Below are 21,566 nucleotides of genomic sequence, written 5' to 3' on the forward strand. Positions count from 1 at the left end.
GGATCCGGCATAGAGGAAGGAAAACAGATGGGATTTCAAGGGCAATTGAACTTATTTCCATAGAAAATTCAGAAAGGTTTCTTGGAAAAATTCCACTTCCCAACAATAAGTTTCTAGTTTACCTTAAAGGGGCCCCGTTCCTCCCTCTCCTACCCACCCCCATCCTCCCTAACTTAAGGTAAAATTTATAGAGGGCGCTGTTATTCTTCAACGGTCCGCGGTCGCGGACTCGTTAAGTGTGCGCGACGACTTGAGTTAAGGTTAGCCCCCTTCTACCGGCGTTGATTATTCTGTTGCTAAAACTTGTGGAAAACACTCTTCAAAATGTCTATGCTAAGAAACATACTTAGGTTATCTGGCTCCGTAAGGACATGCCAAAGTAGACTCAGAGTACCACAGCCGGTTAGATTCTATGCAGAGGATGCAGCTAAACCAGTAGCGGCGACGCAAATGTCGTTTACATTTGGCATGCCGGGACAGGTAAATGAAAATGTGTTAAGCATGTTAAGTGTAGTATTAATGGTAAAGGCATTTATTTCCGACAGTCAATTAAATAATGGAAGTGGCAAGTCACTAAGTGAGCAAGAAAGACTCATTAAACTTCAAGATGGACGTTTTACGTTGTAGAGTGTTGTGTTTCGTCATGTCAGAGAAAATTAGCCCAACAAATACCATCAGAATCGGATCGTGTGCTGATGTAACGACTAACGTCTGTCTGTCGTGTGCTTCATTTTGGCACAATGGCAGTTTTTGTTTTGATATTTAATTTGTAGGCCTAGGTCTACAATCATGTTTGTATATTAAAATTATTAATAATATATTTACCTCCGGTTTGATGACATCATCGGCTTAGAATATGCAGAGTGAAAGTTGAATGAGGATCAGCATGATCAGGTAAACAAACTGAAGCATGACAAAAATTAACTACACCAGTGAACAGCAGCATGCATCTGAAACCACTCATTACAACGTTACGCTTAACTTGACGATTGTTGATTTCCTCAACAGATGTTTTACAGTGATGCAGACGTGAAGCAGGTGGATGTACCCTCGGGCACCGGAACCTTCGGCATTCTTGCCCAACACGTCCCCTCACTGGCTGTCTTGAAACCTGGTGTCCTCAGCGTACTGGAGCATGATGGCTCCATCAATAAATTTTTTGGTAAATTAAATACGCAAGATACCTGTTGGCACGATCGGCAGGTCTGCACTACCAGCCGATAGCGCTGCGCTACGGCCCAATCGCGCTGCACTATTGACGGATCGCATTGCACTATTGGTTGATTCTGCTACACTATCGCCCGATCCTGATGGCACTGCTCTATCGGTTACGCCTGTTCCATATCCATTTATTTTTAAATCGCAGTATCACGAAAAAATTGATGGTGTCGCGCCACCGCCAAATCGCGCTGCGCTATCGATCAATCATGCCAGCATAGGTCAATCACACTGCTGTCAGTCAATCATCATGTCTTTCCAATTTATATGTTTTAACCGTGAAAGGGCAGGGGGAGGGGGGGGGGGGGTTTCAACTTTTTGCATGGATACCCTTGCAAGAAAAAAATTCCAGGCCCAAGCTTTCCTGACTTTTTAGCCTCGAGTCTTGCACATCTTTTGATACCAAAAACATAACATTCCGACCTTGGGTTACCGCGCACCAAATTTTTTTTCAAACTGAATTTCTCCATGTAGTGTACACAAAGCAGAATTACCATGGGTGCATATGAATAATTAATTAACCCATAATTCCAAAACCCTTTAACCTATAGTCATGAAATTTCTTGGGTATGTTCATATTGAATTGTTCTATGCATGCACTAAGTTTCATAATTTTTCGTCACTCGATGGCCTACTCCTTAATGAAGTCTAGCTCAAGCTGTTGACTTCAGAAAATCTATAAAAGCCAAAATCCTGGTACAGTTTTTCTGTCTTTGGAAGACGTTATTACATGAATTACAATATATTTGTTATTGCAGTGAGCAGTGGTTCTGTGACAGTCAACGAAGATTCATCAGTGCAGATCCTAGCAGAGATGGCCGTGCCTGTAGACAAACTAGATCCTGCAGTAAGTTAATCCGTTAGGCCCCAAGGCCCAAAGGGCACTGCCTGTTACTCATTATATCCCCCAACCCCACCATCTTGTTTTCATCCAGGAGTAAATACAGAGTAATACAATGTAGAAAAATGTGATACAAGTGCTCATATCTGTGTTTCAACACGAAATAATCAACTGAAAGGCCTGTAGTGTCTATTTGGACACTTTCGCACGAAAACCCCTTCTTGAAGTAAACAGAGAAGTGTTTCAAAACACCATGTGAATCTATTTCGTCTGACTTTCCGTTATTTTATATGTATCACAAGAAATCAAGTATTGCAGGTAATTTAATTTAAAATAAGGACATTTTTTCCCAATTACGTCGCGTCGGTGCAACAAGGTGGTAACTGGATTCTGCAACAAAGTCGTGTCTCGCGCGAATACGCTCCGCGCAACAAGGTCGTATCTCGCGCATCTTGACGTCCATTGACTTTGTGAGTACATCCGGGTTATGTTAAGCGAGACACGACCTTTTGACAGTGAAAACTTGCGTTTCACGTACATAACGTCACACGCCATTTCAGGAGATATGACCTTGTTGCACGACGATTTGATAAGTTTGCCGGTCTCCAAACTTGACCTGTATTTTCAAATAATTTTTACAAAAGTTTGAGATGAAATTGACGATCTCCTCTTTTTGTCTTGGGAAAAAATGCAGGCAGTTAAAGAAGGCTTGTCCAAGGCCCAACAAGAACTAGCCGCTGCCAGCACAGACCTAGCCAGAGCAGAGGCCCAAATAGCCATAGATGCACACGAAGCTATGGACCAAGCCATTGCTGGCAAATAAAGAGGCTAGCGTCCGGTCTTCTTGTGTATAGAATATGGTGAGCATAGCAGTGTTTTATCAGAGAGCCCCATAGACCAGAATAAACCTCACTGCGTTTGTTCAAAGCATGTAGGATCATAGCTAATTTAACCGAAACGTACCTACCAATTTTATGAGTAAAGCCTTTGTCAAAGTGACGATAAGTCTGGTCCAAATACCCTGCGAAATCATTCCGCCCGAAATGGTTTCGACAGAAAAGAATTGAAAGAAAATATGAAGTTGAAGATAAGCAACGGATTTCAGTTACCAGAACCCCCCCAAAAATTTCACGTTTTTTTCACAACGTTTAGTAGCCACCGAGGTAAAACTTAAAAACAGGTTAGTTGGTATGCACCGTGTTTGAGATTTTGAGCAAATTTGTTGCTTCCAAAAACCCCCCAATGAAAGAAAGAAATGCGCCCCCAAAACAGGAACATTGCCCGATCGAACCAGGGACACATAGCTGTATCCTCAAAGCATTTTGAAAGTTAAATGGCCAAAGAATGAGCCATTTTTGTTCCCACATTGGGAGATTTCTGAGAATGTTTGAAGGTTCGTGGCTGAAAAAAAAAGGCCCTGAAAATTAAGGTGACTAAATATCCACTGCAATTCTAACTTGTAATAATTTTTTTTTTCTTCGTGTTTGCTACAGATTTTAGTTTTCTGGAGGTTAGCAACGGAAGGACGTTTATCCAAGGCTTGAATTTGGTGGTTTTTTTTTCTGAAACTGAGCGACAGGCCAGCCAGTGGTTTCTTAGAAAGTGTTGTGCAGTTGGATGAAAGATGAAATCAGGCTTAGTATATACTGATAGGAATATCAATATGAATTACTACGCCATTTTAAAAGTTTGTCAGAACATTGATTTTGTTTAATTGGGCGTCAGTCTCAATGAAAAGTGATTTTTGTTCAAACAATTCCAACTTGTTTTCCAATAATTCCTCACTTTAGTTCCACTTTCCGAAACAAGAGAACGTTTGCGTTGAAAAAAATATACAATTCCAACAGGATGAAATACAATGAACTTCCTAGTTTGCATGTACATGTAGTTGGAAAAGTTGTCCCTTTTGTCAAAAATCAATTTACACAAATATAGAGTTTCCCATAATTTGTTCAGATTAATTTTAACAGCAACCCCATGTCCCACTTTCTCTTAAGTTGATTTGTGATTTTTGGTTACGAGATAAAGATTTATGACAATTAAAAAATGACCTGTTGAGTACTTGTCAGTCCTCTTTTGTACTGTGTTGAATGAAATTAATGCAGTTAATTACGAGTGAGAACAATGTAAGGAATTAATTGTAAGGAATTATTTGGACCGATTTAAAAGGCGCAATTAGTTTCAGAGCGGATCTTGGCATTTCATGAGGGTGCCATATTAACTCCATATACTGGCCTGCTCTATACATTTTTGTACATAGTTAAGCAGCATTAATGGACACCATTGGAGATTGAAAGTAATCGGAATATTTCACCATCAAATCAACTAGAATATGTATATACTATTCATAAATACTTGGGACAGTTTACCCATTTCTATTGGTTAAGATCTCGTCACATGGGTGGTTTTAAACCGCTGATAAAACACCGGTGTGTTCTGGGCCGCATGGTGCAATACGCGCCGTGCGCGTCAATCTCAAAGGGATATTTAGCACTACACATACCATAGACATGGCGAAAGGATGGTTTCACAAAACACAAAGTAAGATTGCATGCTATACAAAATCGTTGAAAATTTGTGAAATCGGCTTGGGCCAATATCAGCGTCCAGGCCACTAGATGGTTTTAAACGTACTTGTTTAAAATATATTATTTTCTCTTACAAAGATATCTTTTTTTGATAGGGGGGGGGGGGGGGTAGAGAGGTGGGGGGCTCTTCTAATAGCCAAGACAGTTTGGGGGTAAAAGGTAATCACAAGGCTTTAGGGCCCACCAGGCCGGCATTAGTCTGCAGTTGCAGTGGCATTAAATATTGGAATATTTTTATTTCCCGTGGATGGGATGCCAGTCCGTTGCAGGTTATGCCCCAGCTAATGTTCACAAGTCGGCCATTATTAAAAGCAAAGTAAAATCTTCACTTTTTTGAACTTGTGAATAAAAATTACAGGAATGACATAAAAGTTAATTACAAATTAATACCTGTCTGCTCTGATGAATAATCAAAAACTTGTGATTAAACATACCCTAATGTTATAAGCCACAATTAAAAAAAAATTAACAGTGAGGCTTGGAACGCATAAATAGTCTGGCACCATCCCATTCAACAGTTTACAACTTACAAAATACATTTTGAGAACACAATCAAAAATGGCCTCCTCGTTAATAAGGTGAACACTCCTGGATGGAGAGGACACCGCAACTGGCCAGCAGCTGCAGTTGAGCCCCTGACCCTAGCTAATCACGAGTCAAGAACTACTTGATTTCAGACATCGGTCAAGTCAAAGGAACATAAGTGCATGAAGTTGGTCTGCCTAAAAAGTCAAGTCTATTTGGGTCGATTAGATTCTTAGTACATGTACTTTATTGGTTCAGTGGCCAGTTTGAACCGGGCCTAAGCCATGGTCTGTTACATATGAACAGATTCGATGATTAATTAGGCAAGATCACGGCATCTTGAACCCTTGATTTTGACCAATCAGTGGGCGCTTTCTATGTCCGGTCTTCGGTCATTCACCTTTGTTGCGTCTGGACATGGACAAAAATAACCCCGCTAGACACAGCAACAAGGGCATTGGTCACACGCTATTTTGTTATGCACCACGTATGCGCGCGGCTGTTGTTGCATTACAAAACACTGCATTCGAATTGACCGATCAAACCATTAGTCCTGATTTGGGAATGAAATGACATTACAATTTTGTAAAGTCGACTCCGATTGGCCGAGGTGCGACGTCGCATAAATCTGCATGTATTGACACTCCAGACGTTATACAGGACACTTGGCTCCATGGATAACGGGTGATACTCGGACTACTAGTGAACAGGACTACACATGCATGCAGTACCCGCTGCTATGTACATCAGATTCGAACCAGCCAACCGCCCCTATAAGCTTGGTGGTTGATAATAATAATAATAATAATAATTTGGGAGGCTAATCATCCTTACTCGCAGCTGGTATGCTAAATTGCGAAGGACGCGGCTACAACGTGGTCGGGCCACTGGCACGTAAAGGCGTCTATGGCTGCCGGCCACATCGACCCATAAATGACCACGGACCACAGCCCGAGATCGAAAGTGTTTGATTTTTCCGGAGGGAGGAAAACTGGAGGGCCCGGAGAAAAACCCTTGTGGCACAGGAGAGAACCAACGCACAACTCTACTCACATGTGATCCATGGTCAAGCCAGGATCCACGGCCAGGATTCGAACCGTGGTCACCTTGGTGAGAGGCGAGCGCTTTACCCACAAGCCACCAATGTACGCTTTACACACAAGCCACCAATGCCACCACTGATGTCTGCACTAGAAAGCAGGTCTTGCGTTCGAGTCCTACCCAAGTGATTTTTCCAACTTTTACTCAGGAGGTAACACCGAGTACACAGTAGCGTGTTACCTCCTGAGTGATATACGTCAGTGAAGGGCAAAACCTAATATTGAACAACTACACACATCTCAAGAGAAGATATTCGACAAATAACTCCACAACACACCCGCCACAATGTGAATGTTACCAATCTGGTTTAATAACTGTATCCTAAAACTTAAAAACGATTTCACATTCAATCCACATCAAAAACTTCAAAATCAAAAGAATTCCAATTTCTTTTTTAATCTTTTAAATACAGCCTAACATCAACGAACAATGCAACTTTAGATGACGGCTTCTGTAGTTCCTTCAAATTCAACTCGACAACCCATGAACTTTAGAAAAGCAAAATGCTGCAAATGCGTTTGGCATTTGAACCTAATACCGGTCTTTGGAGAATGTAATTTGAACGCTAAATTTATAGATGTCAGATGCAGTATTTAACCCTATTATGTTAACGTTTGTGATGGTCCATGGTCACCATATCTAGAGTTACAACCTACGCAAATGTTCAAAATACTGTAATACAGAAAGTTACAGCCTACATGTGTGCTGAAATTAAGTATGCAGTCAAAATCACAGTTTGAAAAATGATCAATTTTGTGAAAGTTTTTTTTCTATCCCACATTTAGCGAGACATAAGCCACTCATTGTACAGTGTGTAATGAATATCAACAGCATAGGGTTGATCAACAAAAAATTCAGTTTTGTTACTACCCAAATCTATCAAAGATTACTTCTGAAGAATATTTCGGTAATTGAAAAATGAATCCGTGTTCCAATGCTACAACATCTTGATCATGTTTCCTATTGTTCTCAACAATCACAATTTTGTTGCGGAAAAGACAAGAGTTTGTGTTTTGAGCGGAGCCATTGGAGCTTATTCCACCAATCTGCTGAGCACGGAATACCGCTAAACACAGAACAATTGCAAATGCATGTACCAATTAAAAGCCTACATTGACCGTTTGATTTTTGGGGGGATTTTTGCTTAGAACATAAATTCTTTAAGCAATTGGGTCCTGTAAAGACATCTGTATTTTTCCAACACTGACAAATCTTTAGAAAAAGAAATCTCTACATGACATGCAGCAAGGTTTGGTGGATGCGTTGTAGAATGAAGTGCCTGAAACCCTGTGGTGTGTGTGTGTGTGCGCATTCGGGATGAAGAGTACACTGGGAGTATGGGGATCAATTGAAGTAACAGTAGCCTAGATGTTCACGTCATTTCACATGCTTGAAGATCTTTTCGGAAGCCTGAAAAAAAAACATTAAAAAAAATAAAAAAATTAACCCATTAGGCCAAAAAAAAAAAGTCTCCGGTTTCTGGTATGGAGCTTGCCCCAAAAGTGGTGCGGTGACGCGGCTTTTTTTTTTTTTTTTACCTGTTTTTTTTTTTTTGGCTTCAAATGTCGGCTGATGACTGCAAATGGTGCCCGACTAAACTTAGTGCAAATATATGGGAGTCCAGAGAGGCCACATAAAGCTTCTTCTCGATCATAACCCCATCTAAAAACATGTTAAAATTGTGCAGCAGCAGGATTCCAGTCAAACCAGTGAGTTTGGCGGTTTTGAGACATCATCTTGTATTGAAAAAAAAAACTTTTTCATTTTGCCGACGCGCATGGCTACGGCGACGCGCGCACATACCAGAAACCGGAGACTTTTTTTTTTGGCCTTAGCACCTGTAATTCTTTGTATTACACTTGTCTTTATTCAGTAAAAGATCAATAAAACCATATAGGCCATCAGCCTAGGGGTTTGGTCAGTATTAAATCAGGGCATAAATGATTATAGTGTGCATGCGCAAGGAATACCGCCCCTAGAGCGGTAACAAGCATTTTGATGGACATTTTGAAAAGAAAGGTGATAACACCCAAAAAGCTGCCACTATTGCAATGCTATTACATATTTTCCAACTCTGGAGGTGTATACCTTGCCAAAAATCGCTATGACGATTATTCTTCTCATTTTATACCGGTGGCCAAAATTTTGGACCGAGGCTGATGGCATACTAGACAGTGTTGTAGTCGAGTCCTTTTTTCCGAGTACCGAGTACTGCCGAGTACTTAGGTTGCCGAGTACGAGTACGAGTACTTGTACCTCCGAGTACAAGTACAGGTCTCCGAGTACTTGTACTTCCGAGTACGAGTACGAGTACTGGTACTTCCGAGTACGAGTACTTGTATTTCCGAATACGGCCAAACGGCAAATGGTTCATTGTGCGTAAATGGCCCAGGCCCAGGCCCAGTCAGACCAATACGCAGACCCATTTTTGGGGACAGATATGCAAAATATCCGTGCATGTGCATCGATTGAAACGAAACACGTGTTCCAAAAATGTTCATCAAGAGTGCATTTTAAGACCACGGGTATGGCAGTTGGTCAATTAGTCAATTATTTGTGGTCAAATATTTTTTCGGTCAATTTTCGGGGACAGACAGACAGACAGACCGACCGACCACCAAGAGAACTTAAAGGGAATATACATCATTTGCTTTTGCTGTAATTTTCAGAAATGGATGGAATTGGGGGGGTGGAAATATATAGCAAATATAGTTACACTGACTTTTTTGAGGTTTTGGGTTTGAAAATGCTATAAAAACCAAGAGAAACAATCATTCTCCTGTAGTCTGGTTCCCCGACTCCATATAAGAAGAAACAGAGCAGTTTACATACATTGGGGAATTGTAAGGTCAGGGAACCAGTCTAGCTGGCTTGTACCCGTTCATAGGTGTGTAATCGATTGCAAACAAGTGCGATGGTCAATTGGGGCCAGTATTTGAAAAAAAAGCCAGTTTTTTCCAACGCTGGTCGGCCGACCAGCGTTGGAAATTGATACAAAAATACCACTTTTCTTGAAAATGACAGTATACCAGGTGCCATGATTTTACAGGATGCTTTCCACTGTCATTCACTAAATCCAGCAAGGTATTTCAAAATGATTTGGTAGTTTTATTTTTTGATGTTTGCAAATGTTGAGTTTTCCCTTTAAAGAAGGAGAGTTGAGGGAGACCGCTGGGAGGAAAATTTAAACGAGTTGCCGATGACACGACGCTTATTCGAAGACGCAAAAGGGTTGTGCACATTCAGAAAAAAAATAGTTGTGCATCAATCAATAAGCGGGAACCGGTGCACGCATGGCGTGTCCCTCCAACTTTGGTTCCCGAAAATGGTCACAAAGCGCCCTCTAGTGTTTGCGCGCGGAGTATTTATGTACACTCACACAGTGGTCGACGCAGTGCAGGAAGTCAAACAGCTCTTGGGTGCACGTCTCCTCGGTATTGCTGCGGCTGGTCACCCGCTCCTGGCACACCTCCAATTCCTGCTTGAAACCGGCGCAGTGGCTGTCTTCCCGGCAATTTTCCAAGATCTCATCCCGAGGATCCTACAAAAGGTGAATCAGTGGGATGGATTACAGTTAATAAAAATAAAAATAATAATATCGGAGTCTTATATAGCGCACATATCTACCAACTATTAGGTACTCAAGGCGCTGGAGATATGTCTATTATTAAAGAAAGGTAAATAAAGTTTATGAGAAATATGAGACCCATTATGTAGCACCTTATAAGGGTTTACAAGGTGCTGCGGTGCATATTGCAGCCACTGCCAGAAACACTGGGGCAAACCCCTTCTCTTAGCGATAAGTGTCACTGGGTTCTTTAACGTGTATTACACAACACACAGGACCTACGGCTTAACATCCCATCCGAAGGATGAAGCAATAATGGTAAAGTGCCTTGCTCAAGAGCACAAGCACCATGTTCCCACGGTCAGGATTCGAACCCATGTACCACGGCACACGAGTCTAACACCATAACCATTGGACCACAGTACCCCACAGTTAAAGCTAGTCCATCATCTGCAGCTATCCAAAAAGTAACTGACGAAGCTATTGTTGAAAAGATACTTAGTTTAAAGATGGTACATTTATAAAGTCCCTGTGAAATTATTCGTAGCTGCAGTTGGCTGAATGACGTGTTCCAGATGCGGCAACTTGTGATTTAAAATCGTGATCCTAAAATACAATGTTTTGTTTTTCTCGGTATATACAGCCGGAAGGATTTCCATATAAGAAGTTCACTAATTTTCCTCTGTATTGACTAACAAGCCCCCAGATAGCAATTTCATGTCATCAAAGTCAATTTGAGCAGTGAGAAAATACAAGCATTTTCTTAGAAAACACTTAGAATTTTTCAGTCCACTCTCATAGGGTTTGTACACAGGGTGTTGAGTGAACTTCTTATATGGAAATCTTTCCTATACAGCCTTTACTGAGCTGAAACTGCATCAGGTTGGTTGTTAAAGGTACAGTCCATTATTTGTAATTTGTGCCTTTTGTTCGTTTGAAGCAACAAAAGTGCTCAATATCTGAAGAAGGATGCTGAACAACCAATCTGGTGAAGTTTCAGCTTAGCTTCAGCTGCATTTTTTTAGAAAACAACATTCTACGATCTCGATTTTAAAATCAAAAGTTGCTGAATCATGTTTTGAATTGGGCCTGAATTCAGCATCCGAGACACGTTCACTGATCAAATTGCAGCTACGCGATGTTACACACTGATCTGACGAACTATAGCAACTGCGCACTTGTGCGTCGTGTCAACGCATGCGCGCGCTTCGCCTAATAAAAAGCGAACTACTAACGGAAATTTCCCAACGATGCATCTTTAGACTCTTCATTGGAAAGGCCTTCTTTAATTGGTTTCTTCAAAATGACAGCTTGCCAGAAAGAATAATTTCACAGGGAGTTTAGTCCCCTTACTATCTTTCAACCAAGTATGCTTTGCAACAATAATTACGTCAGTTACTTTTTGGATAGTTGTAAATGATGGACTGTAGCTAAAAAAAAGCTGGTGCAGCCAATATGACAATTAGATATCAGACAATCAGAGAATGCCTCTACGAAAGTAACGGTTACAAAACGGAAGCCAGCAATGGCCAAATGTCAGCTAGCTTAAAGGGAAAATACAACATTTGCAAACATCAAAATAAAACTACCAAATCATTTTGAAATACCTTGCTGGACTGTTAGTGAATGACAGTGTAAAGCATCCTGTAAAATCATGGCACCTGGTATACTGTCATTTTCAAGAAAAGTGGTATTTTTGTATCAATTTCCAACGCTGGTCGGCCGACCAGCATTGGAAAACACTGGCTTTTTTTCAAACACTGGCCCCAATTGACCATCGCACTTGTTTGCAATCGATTACACACCTATGAACGGGTACAAGCCAGCTAGACTGGTTCCCTGACCTTACAATTCTCCATTGTATGTAAACTGCTCTGTTTCTTCTTTATATGGAGTCGGGGAACCAGACTACAGGAAAATGATTGTTTTTCTTGGTTTTTATAGCATTTTCGAACCCAAAACCTCAAAAAAGTCAGTGTAACTATATTTGCTATATATTTCCAACCCCCCAATTCCATCCATTTCTGAAAATTACAGCAAAAGCAAATGATGTATAGTCCCTTTAACCCTTACCCTACTTGACCCTCCAATGCATGCCAATTGTGCCTCAAGAAAATCTCCTATGTTTTTTGCATGGCCCTCCAATATCTGCCATGTCATTTCAAGGGTAACTGGACAGGCACTCCAATACATGCCACAGAGAACAATGAGAGTCCTCTGATAACAAAGTGAGTGCCCCCAGCTGGTCAGTATCAGGCACCCTCCAGGGCCTCCAACTCCTGCCAATTGGAGCCTTCACTGCTACATCAAAGTATCCTCCAATAAACTGCAGCTGGAGGGCATTGGCATAACCAACTGACATGCAGTAAACTACCCTCAGAGAGTAAGGGTTAACTTATTGAAAGTAGGCCTAATGATTTTTGATGGTTTAGTAATTATTTCAGGGATAATTTCTTACCACTATGTCCTCTTCATCTTCTTCCTCCTCCTCTTCTTCTTCCTGACAATGTGACCGAGACAAAACAAGCCATGTATCCAGATATTTTAAAGGGAATATACAACATTTGCAAACATCGAAAAATATAACTACCTAGTTTTTACGAAATACCTTACTAGGATGTTGGTAAATGACAGTCTTAAGCATCCTGTAAAATTATGGCACCTGGTGTGAAGTCATTTTCAAGAAAATGGTATTTTTGTAAAAATTTCCAACGGTGGTCGGCCGACCACCGTTGGAAAAACCTAACTATTTTTCAACTACTGCTCCAAAGTAACCCTTTTTCTTTCAGTCCAAATTTTGTTTGCTATTGGTTACATGTTCATGAACGGGTGCAGGCCGGCTAGACTGGTTCCATTACCTTACAAGTTTCCGGCATATGTAAATTGATCCATTTTATATTTAGTGGAGTCAGGGAACCAGACTACTTGAACATGTTTGTTTTTCTTGTTTTTTCCCCAGCATTTTCGAACACAAACCTTCAAACATGTCAGTCTAACAATATTTGATCTATTATACTAACCCCTCAAATAGTTCATTTCTGAAAATTACAGCAAAAGCCAATCATGTATATTCCCTTTAAGAGCAATCTTTTTATGAAACGTAGTGGCTATTATTATTTTCAGTGGCCATCATTATGGCACCCCCCCCCAAAAAAAAACCTCACCCCAAACAAACCATGTATCACATTAACAACCGGACTTTTACACCATCTTCAAGGTAATAGATTTAGCTTGAGAATACCGTTTGTTTCATTGAGATTGCTTTTGTAAATCCAAAGATATGTTTGAAAAACGGCAAAGCCAAGAAACTCATTTTGTGCCATTTTCTGTGAAGCAGTTAAAATCAGTATATAGTCCTAGTCTAAAACCACATCACTTTACTGTTAGTGATTTTAACATTTGTAAGCAGAGTGTGCAATAGGCAAAAAAAAAAAAAAGTCTCCAGTTTCTGGTATGGAGCTTGCCCAAAAAGTGGTGCGGCGACGCGTTTTTTTTTGTTTTTGTTTTTACCGTTTTTTCTTCTTCAAATGTCGGCTGATGACTGCAAATGGTGTCTGACTAAACTTAGTGCAAATATATGGGAGTCTAGAGAGGCCACATAAAGCTTATTCTCGATTGTAATCCCATCTAAAAACACGTTAAAATTGTGCAGCAGCAGGATTCCAGTCAAACCAGTGAGCTTGGCGGTTTTGAGACATCATCTTTCCTTGAAAAAAAAAACGTTTTCATTTTGCTGATGCGCATGGCTACGGCGACGCGAGCGCATACCAGAAACCAGAGACTTTTTTTTTTTGGCCATATTTATTTATATTTAATTGAACTCTTTTATTGAAGTTTTAAAGAAGTGAACCTTTCTGTACTATTGAATTGTTTCAACATAAGAACAAAACCCTCTTGTCGTGTGAATGGAATGTTTGTCTTACACCCATTGGGATAATCTAATCAAAAGAGCCATACTGGCATTGTCTGATCTTTGAAGCACTCGCTTCCTAAAAGTGGCACAGAACTTTTTTTGGGCTTTGCGGATATTCAAACATTTCTCTGGATTTACAAAGGCAATCTTAATTAACCAAATGGTATATTCTCAAGCTAAATCTGTAACCTTGAAGATCGTGTAAACATTTGCAGTAAATTCCGGTTGTAAATTGGTGAAAATGGCGGGGTTTACATGCACCATTATTTTCAGGACGCCCTGTAGAGCACTTTGGTAGCTCAACTTAGTAAATGTTGGACTACAATTCTGAAAGTACCGGAGGTTCAGAGATTTTCTTTTTTAATAGTTCACTTTTATGTCATAAATCATATCTTACTGGGGGCCCACTTCATGTAAATATCTGCTCAGTCACCTCGCGCCTGCATATTACATCCCTGCTGAGGAGATTAAGTGCAGTATTCCACCAGAACCAGAACCTACTGTTCCCGAAGTGTTCAAAGAACCGCGAACCGGTCCCACATTTTGTCCACTAAAAAAATAAAAGGGAGTCGGGAACTAGCTTGAACTGGTTTCCGTCCATAAAAGCTGCCCTAGTTCCCGACTCCCTAGTATTATCGTTCGAAATGCACTTGTGTTTACAAACGAGATCCAGTCTACTAATTGATGCATCGCGCGCGCTCGGTAACGGAATCGCACTCGGGATACGGGGACCATCGAGTGAATGCTGGGCATGACTACATCGCAATTCAAACAGGAGTTGGAAATTTAACGTGTTCAAGATCGCAAGGGGAGCTCTTGGAATTGAACAGGAAATTTCATTTTTCATCCGGATCGTAACTAAGTAGGCCTAAACTTCAGTACAACCATCTTAATCATCGATATCTACTAGTACTAGTACCTAAGGTGGCGTATCTAGTAATTTGGAGGCCGTTTTGAGGGTGAAATCTGATGTTTTTGTTGGGCAATTGTTGGGTTTTTGGGTCAATGACAGAATTGTGTTGCTCGGCATATACGAATTAGCTTGGACCCTACTACTATCGCCAGACCGTGTCCGAATGTTAAAAAAGGCGATAGGGCCTAGATCAAAGTTGGGTCCAAGTTACTCGGACTACTACAGAGCTTGCAATATAGTAAGTACTGTACGGCCAGATGCAGTCGGGCTACCATATTAAAGGATGCAACTTTTTGGTGCTTGAAAATTAATTGCAAAAAGTGGTGGCCCAGTACGGAATTTTTTTTCCCACAAGTTTCATTTCTTTCTTCTTTCTTTATTATTTTTACCACATCTCATTTCATTAACAATTAAGTGACAAGGCATAAATACATGCATGTAGTTTTAGATATTAAGAAATTTGAACTGGTTTTACAAAATATATTTATACACTTTGAGCGCATTATTTTTAACGAAGTGGCTATCGTTACGGCAGCCGTTGTTTAGCGCCTTCTACGATACTTTTTTGATACGCACGCAGGTATATAATTATTTGTTTCCCCACGTTTTAGCGAGCAGTGCGACAGCTCAGTCGATAGAGGGTAGGATTTTGCACCGCGAGGTTGCGGGTTCGCATCTCAGTTTTGCACTCGAATTTTTTTCCTTTTCTAACCTGAGGCTTTGGAGGATTTTTTTTAAAAGGGAAATAATGTCCGAATTTCATAACGTTCAAATTCACTTTTTTCCTTCTAATTTTATATTTTCTTCTCATGTTTTTATAAAAGTTGCAGTCTACTGTAACGATAGAAAATGGGAAATGCGTTACGGCTGCCGTAACGATTTTGGGTCAACTCGTACCCGAGTTAACTCGTACCCGAGTCAACTCGTACTCGAGTCAACTCATACCCGAGTCAACTCGTACCCAAGTTAACTCGTACCCGAGTTAACTCGTACCCAGGTTAACTCGTACCCGAGTCAACTCGTACCCGGGTCAACTCGCACCCAGGTCAACTCGTACTCCCCTCCTTTTTTAGTTTGGAAGTACGGATGGATGGTTAACAAAACTTCCGATTTTACCCTCAAAAACGGCCACTGAGAAATAGTAGTTACGCCGCCAGAAATACAAATAAAGTTCAAGGATTAGTTGAAGGCGGTGGTATCAAATGTTGATCACAATCTGGATGAAAAGGGAAAATGTACCGTTCATCGGCAAGGGCTTCATCGCGAACGGACGGGTACCGTGCGGAGAACATTTTCAAAACGGCATCAGTGTGGTACTCGCGAGTCGACGGAGCCCTCGCTGATAAACGGTAAATTTCACTTTTCATCCAGATCATCAGATGTGTTATTTTTAAATTTGTGTAGTATTTTCTCTTAGTAATGATGTTTTTTCTTTCTTTTTTCAGAGACCCTGGATCACTGAGCGAACTGCTACGTCTTTTTTTTGTTCGGTCGAACGAGTTTTAAGGGCATAGTTTTCTTTTTACGAATTTAGTATTTGAGACCTTTTTTTTTTAAAGAAAGCTGCTATTAAAAAATGAATTTTGTAATGTAAAAGTAATATTTTTCAACGTTCACTCACTCCATTTTTGGCATCATTTATTGAATAATAACTGCACATGGCACAAATCTCTTTGGGAAGATTGGGGGCCCTGAAAGTACAAATCTGAAGAGAAAATATATTACAGGAAACTTAAAAGAGTCACACGGACATCGTTATTTAATTTATAATGATTCTTTAATATGTTGGTCATTTTTTGTACAATTAGTTCGTTAAATGTCATAAAAAAAATCTTGTGCAGCTTAAATAAAGTTTCTGCGATAAGTTCAACTAGAATATTATTTTGGTAACAGAAATGTAGGATTTAATTATTTGTTTACATTTGAGGCATCAAGGAAGTAAACACGATAAAGGAAAATGGTGGCTCGTTTCATTCAGAGATGCTCTTTCTATAAGTTTTAGGGGACCAATTTGTTAGTTGATACTTGGGTGTGAAAGATTGTTTGACATTAGCAAATTGTAATTCAAGTGCAAGAGAAAGTTTTATTATCTTAAACAAAACTGAGCTAATCGGGTTTCGTCCTCGAATTTGTCGAAACTTGACATCCGATTCGATTCATCATGAACTGTGTGACAGACCATCCGATCGATCGGATTGAGCAGCTGAAATGGTTCATCGGAAAACCACAGGATCATCTGTAAGGCCAAAAAAAATAATAAGTCGGTCTCTGGTCAGCGCGCGCGTCGATTTTAAGCATGCGCGTCGATCTTTTTTTTTTCCAAAATGTTCCGCGGAAGCTCCAACAGCGCCCTCTATTTCCGCACCTCCTCAATTTTTTTTACCAAAGAGCACCAAGGAATGGGAAATTGCACCAAGGCAAATGATCGAAAGCACCAAGGCAAATTATGGAGGCCACCAATGTACATGAGGACACCAAAAAAGCAAAATAGTACCCACCTTGTCTGTACAATCCAAGCTGAAAAAAAAAAAAAAGCCGCGTGGCCGCGTCAATTCCGGAACTTTGGTCTGACCAGAGACCGAATATTTTTTTTTTTTGGCCTAATATAAAAATAAAATAAATTGATAAAAGCATGCATACGTTGGCCGATGAGTGCGCGCACAGGCCCGGCAAAAACGATGTCACCGTGCACGGTACGACCACGTTGGCCGATGAGTGCGCGCACAGGCCCGGCAAAAACGATGTCACCGTGCACGGACGACCACGTGGACCGGCGAGTGCGCGCACGGGCCCGGCAAAAACGATGTCACTGTGCTACGACCACGTTGACCAGCGAGTGCGCGGGGTCGCACTAAACAGCGTCAACACAGCGTCAACACAGCGTCAACACATGACAGAAGCGTCAACACACCGTCAACACATCCAAAACACATTCTGAATTGACAAAAAGGGCATATAATTGTGAAACATACAATAAAAGAGAATTTCCATTGGATTGAGTTTCCATTTCGTTGTTAAAAATATCGTATTTTCACGCGAAAAAAATGACCTTAACTTGCACGGCCGTTGTCCGCCATCTTGACTTTAGCACAAAGCTTGGACTACACCATTTCAAGTAGGGGTGTGTAGGTAATGACATTATCTTGTCATAAACAACAGAGGGCGCCTTGCTGCAGACTAGACAGGGGGATACCGGCCGCGTCCCTCTCTGTTGGTTTATTGTACAACGCTATCACCCTTTAGAATAATGGTATGGTCCGCGCTGCCACTGAGGCAACATGGCGGGTGTTCGGCAGCCGATTTCGGAGCGGCACGGAGAGCCAATTTTCTTGAACTAAAAATCGCGATTTTCAGACGTTTAACCTATTGATTTTAAGCACAAATCTTGTTTCTGTCCATACTGTATGGGTTACATACTGCTTTTGTCAATTTTAATGCATTTTGGATGTGTTGACGCTGTGTTGACGCTGTGTTGACGCTTTGGAGTGTGTTGACGCTGTGTTGACGCTGTTTAGTATGACCGAGTGCGCGCACAGGCTCGGCACAAACGATGTCACCGTGCACGGACAACCGGCCATATCCCTTCGATCTTCCGTTCGTTTCACTGATTTTCTTTTCGAAAATGGGCAACTATTTTGAGCTGCGGGCCGGGTACGAGTTGACTCGGGTACGAGTCAACTCGGGTACGACTTGACTCGGGTACGAGTTGACTGGGGTACGACTTGACTCGGGTACGACCTAACTCGGGTACGACTTGACTTGGGTGTCAATTTCGGTCATACTAAACAGCGTCAACACAGCGTCAACACACTCCAAAGCGTCAACACAGCGTCAACACAGCGTCAACACATCCAAAATGCATTAAAATTTACAAAAGCAGTATGTAACCCATACAGTATGGACAGAAACAAGATTTGTGCTTAAAATCAATAGGTTAAACGTCTGAAAATCGCGATTTTTAGTTCAAGAAAATTGGCTCTCCGTGCCGCTCCGAAATCGGCTGCTGAACACCCGCCATGTTGCCTCAGTGGCAGCGCGGACCATACCATTATTCTAAAGGGTGATAGCGTTGTACAATAAACCAACAGAGAGGGACGCGGCCGGGGTCGCCAGTGTTAAAAATATCTGCAAAGACCAAAACATAAACACAACTCACAAAATAATGATCTACCACTCCTCCGATCCTTAGTCCTCACACAGATCTGGTATCCCTCTGTCTAGTCTGCAGCAAGGCGCCCTCTGTTGTTTATGACAAGATAATGTCATTACCTACACACCCCTACTTGAAATGGTGTAGTCCAAGCTTTGTGCGAAGTCAAGATGGCGGACAACGGCCGTGCAAGTTAAGGTCAGTTTTTTCGCGTGAAAATACGATATTTTTAACAACGAAATGGAAACTCAATCCAATGGAAATTCTCTTTTATTGTATGTTTCACAATTATATGCCCTTTTTGTCAATTCAGAATGTGTTTTGGATGTGTTGACGGTGTGTTGACGCTTCTGTCATGTGTTGACGCTGTGTTGACGCTGTGTTGACGCTGTTTAGTGCGACCCGTCAATTTTGGGGTACGAGTTGACTCGGGTACGAGTTAACTCGGGTACGAGTTGACCCATTTCCGCCGTAACAATAGCCACTGTGTATTTTTAAATTAGATGATGGAAGGGGATCCCCAAAAAGCAAAAGGTTTGCTTCTTTTTAAAAAAAGGTACGAGTTGACCATTGTTGACCTGAGCACCACTAGCACTTTGGGGTAAGGGTACGAGTTAGCACGGTTGACCTTGCAGGGTACGAGTTGACCTGGCACTGTCTGTGCATGTGGCAGCAGGCAAAAATTGTGACCGAGCAATGAGGCGCTTTCAGTGGGTTGCGGGTTCCTTGGCTGCGTTTCCAAAATTGGTAAGCCAAGGATTCTTATAATCTTAACGTTACTTCATGAGTTCACCCACAGTGCAAAGATTAATAATAATGTGTCCACACACAACCATAGTAATACCCTATTTTCTGACAGCTTGTGGTTGCAATTTAGAATTATGAATGATTATTATTTACCTCTGGAGGATCGTTCTCGAAAAGTCTTTCGTCGTCGATCGCCATGTTGCAAGATATTGATGCTTGCGAATTGCCGGTATAGGCCTGTAATACGCCGCGCCTGATTGGTACGAAATGCCTCATGGTTAATTTTTTATCCAATGAAAGTTGTCGTTACATTGAGGCTAAGTATCCGAAAAACTTTAATGCCACTTGAGGGCGCTATGATATGCAAACTTTCGTCAAATCATACCGAGCCGAGTTCCTATGTTGTTCAAGCCGATTTTTTTTTGCAAGTCGTGAAAAAAGTTCCACTTTATTAACTTTTTTTGGTAAAATTATGTACATGTAAATGCATAAGGTACGGTGGCCCACAACTGTCACGGCAAAAGCAAAAGCGCCACGGCAAGCGCAATAGCGCCGCGGCAAGCGCAACAGCGCCGCGGCAAGCGCAACAGCGCCACGGCAAGCGCAAAAGCGCCACGGCAAAAGAAAAAGCGCCGCGGCAAAACAAAAAGCGCCGCGGCAAAACAAAAAGCGCCACGGCAAAACAAAAAGCGCCACGGCAAAACAAAAAGCGCCGCGGTAAGCGCAAAAGCGCCACGGCAAGCGCAAAAGCGCCACGGCAAGCGCAAAAGCGCCACGGCAAGCGCAAAAGCGCCACGGCGAAAGCAAAAGCGCCACGGCGAAGGCAAAAGTGCCACGGGTTTATTGGGAAGGGGCGTAATCATACATGCCGCTACTACATCAAAAAATAAAATGGGAAGGAGAATGGCCGCCACCAGGAATTCTTATTAAGCACAGAATTTAATTCTTTGAGAAGTGATTTTATGGCTGAGAAAATAGCAAGGCCAAGGAAAACCGGTCAGGAAATAAATCGTCGATATTAATTTGTTGTAGGATAATTATTATTCCAAGAGAGTTGCTGCCGTGAATCAGAGTTTATCAAGGAGTGGGACTCGCTATCAGCACCATCAGGGCCGTTCCTCATTTCTTTACATTTCTTGGGATGCAAACAATTACGAGGACGGGAGGCTCTGTGAGCTGATGCATTTTTTTGAAGAGTTTTTTTCCTTCCGACTAGCATGCAGAGAAGAGTTCCGTTAATTTGAGACTTAGTTCACCCATGGGCGTCGCGAGGGGGGCAAGGGGGCGCCCCCCCCCCCCCTGGAATAGCACACAAAAAAGGAAGGGGAAAAAACTGAGAGAAAAAAAGAAAAGAAAAAGAGGCGCGAAGTCATAGTGGTGTAAATTGAATGAGAAATTGAATAGAAGAGCTTAGAACTGTGCATCTCAACGATAACACTTCTCCTTTGTTTAGTGTCTCTCCCTTACCCCCCCCCTTTTTTAAAGTTAATTTCTTTCTTTCTTATTCTATATCCAAAGTCTTCGCCTGTGTTACGTTCCTTACATGAAATCCACGACCTAACCTCCTCTGTCGAAAGCGTTGCAACTGTCTAATAGAACGATCCATTTCTCGATTTGTGAGTTATCTTCAACTCAGTCGTGTTTATTGGGAAGGGGCGTAATCATACATGCCGCCACTACATCTAAAATTAAATGGAAAGGAGTATGGCCGCCACCATGAATTGAGAAGTGATTTTATGGCTGAGAAAATAGCAAGGAAAACCGGTCAGTGCAAGCAACGTTCAGCGAAGAGTTTTGAAATTCCCGCTCTCTGGGAATTTCTAACCTAATGGGCCCGCGGGCGAGTTACGTGTTGACAAGCCTTACCCACCCACTGCCGCAGCCCTGCAGGAGAGCCTTAATCGACTTCCTATAGATGTGTATGATATACTGAAAAAGAAAAAAAAATTAACTCATACACTCTGGGCAGCTCACTTTCGTGCCTACACTGGTATACACACCT

The 21,566-nt window shown here is 41.6% G+C and overlaps 2 protein-coding genes across 3 annotated transcripts; one reads left to right on the forward strand and one right to left on the reverse strand.

Annotated features, from left to right (window-relative positions):
• The first annotated feature begins 229 nt into the window (after window positions 1-229).
• Window positions 230-3,915, forward strand: LOC119742613 (ATP synthase subunit delta, mitochondrial-like). The gene is made up of 5 exons (XM_038218732.1): window positions 230-480; window positions 1,009-1,162; window positions 1,977-2,065; window positions 2,754-2,919; window positions 3,553-3,915. The coding sequence occupies exons 1-4, from the start codon at window positions 325-327 to the stop codon at window positions 2,880-2,882; spliced, it is 528 nt and encodes a 175-aa protein (XP_038074660.1). The 5' UTR covers window positions 230-324; the 3' UTR covers window positions 2,883-2,919; window positions 3,553-3,915.
• A 2,646-nt stretch (window positions 3,916-6,561) lies between these two features.
• Window positions 6,562-19,829, reverse strand: LOC119742614 (cytochrome b-c1 complex subunit 6, mitochondrial-like). Of its 2 annotated transcripts, XM_038218733.1 has the most exons (4): window positions 19,718-19,829; window positions 12,300-12,341; window positions 9,653-9,814; window positions 6,562-7,683 (listed from the first exon to the last, which is right to left on the reverse strand). In XM_038218733.1, exons 1-4 carry the CDS (start codon window positions 19,760-19,762, stop codon window positions 7,651-7,653), a joined length of 282 nt encoding a protein of 93 aa, XP_038074661.1. In that variant the 5' UTR covers window positions 19,763-19,829; the 3' UTR covers window positions 6,562-7,650. The 2 variants fall into 2 exon arrangements, with proteins under 2 accessions (XP_038074661.1, XP_038074662.1); XM_038218734.1 differs by lacking the exon at window positions 12,300-12,341 and having other exon boundaries at window positions 19,718-19,814.
• Window positions 19,830-21,566: the final 1,737 nt, after the last annotated feature.

The sequence above is a fragment of the Patiria miniata genome, unplaced genomic scaffold, assembly GCF_015706575.1.
Source record: "Patiria miniata isolate m_02_andy unplaced genomic scaffold, ASM1570657v1 HiC_scaffold_6, whole genome shotgun sequence".
Taxonomy (NCBI): domain Eukaryota; kingdom Metazoa; phylum Echinodermata; class Asteroidea; order Valvatida; family Asterinidae; genus Patiria; species Patiria miniata.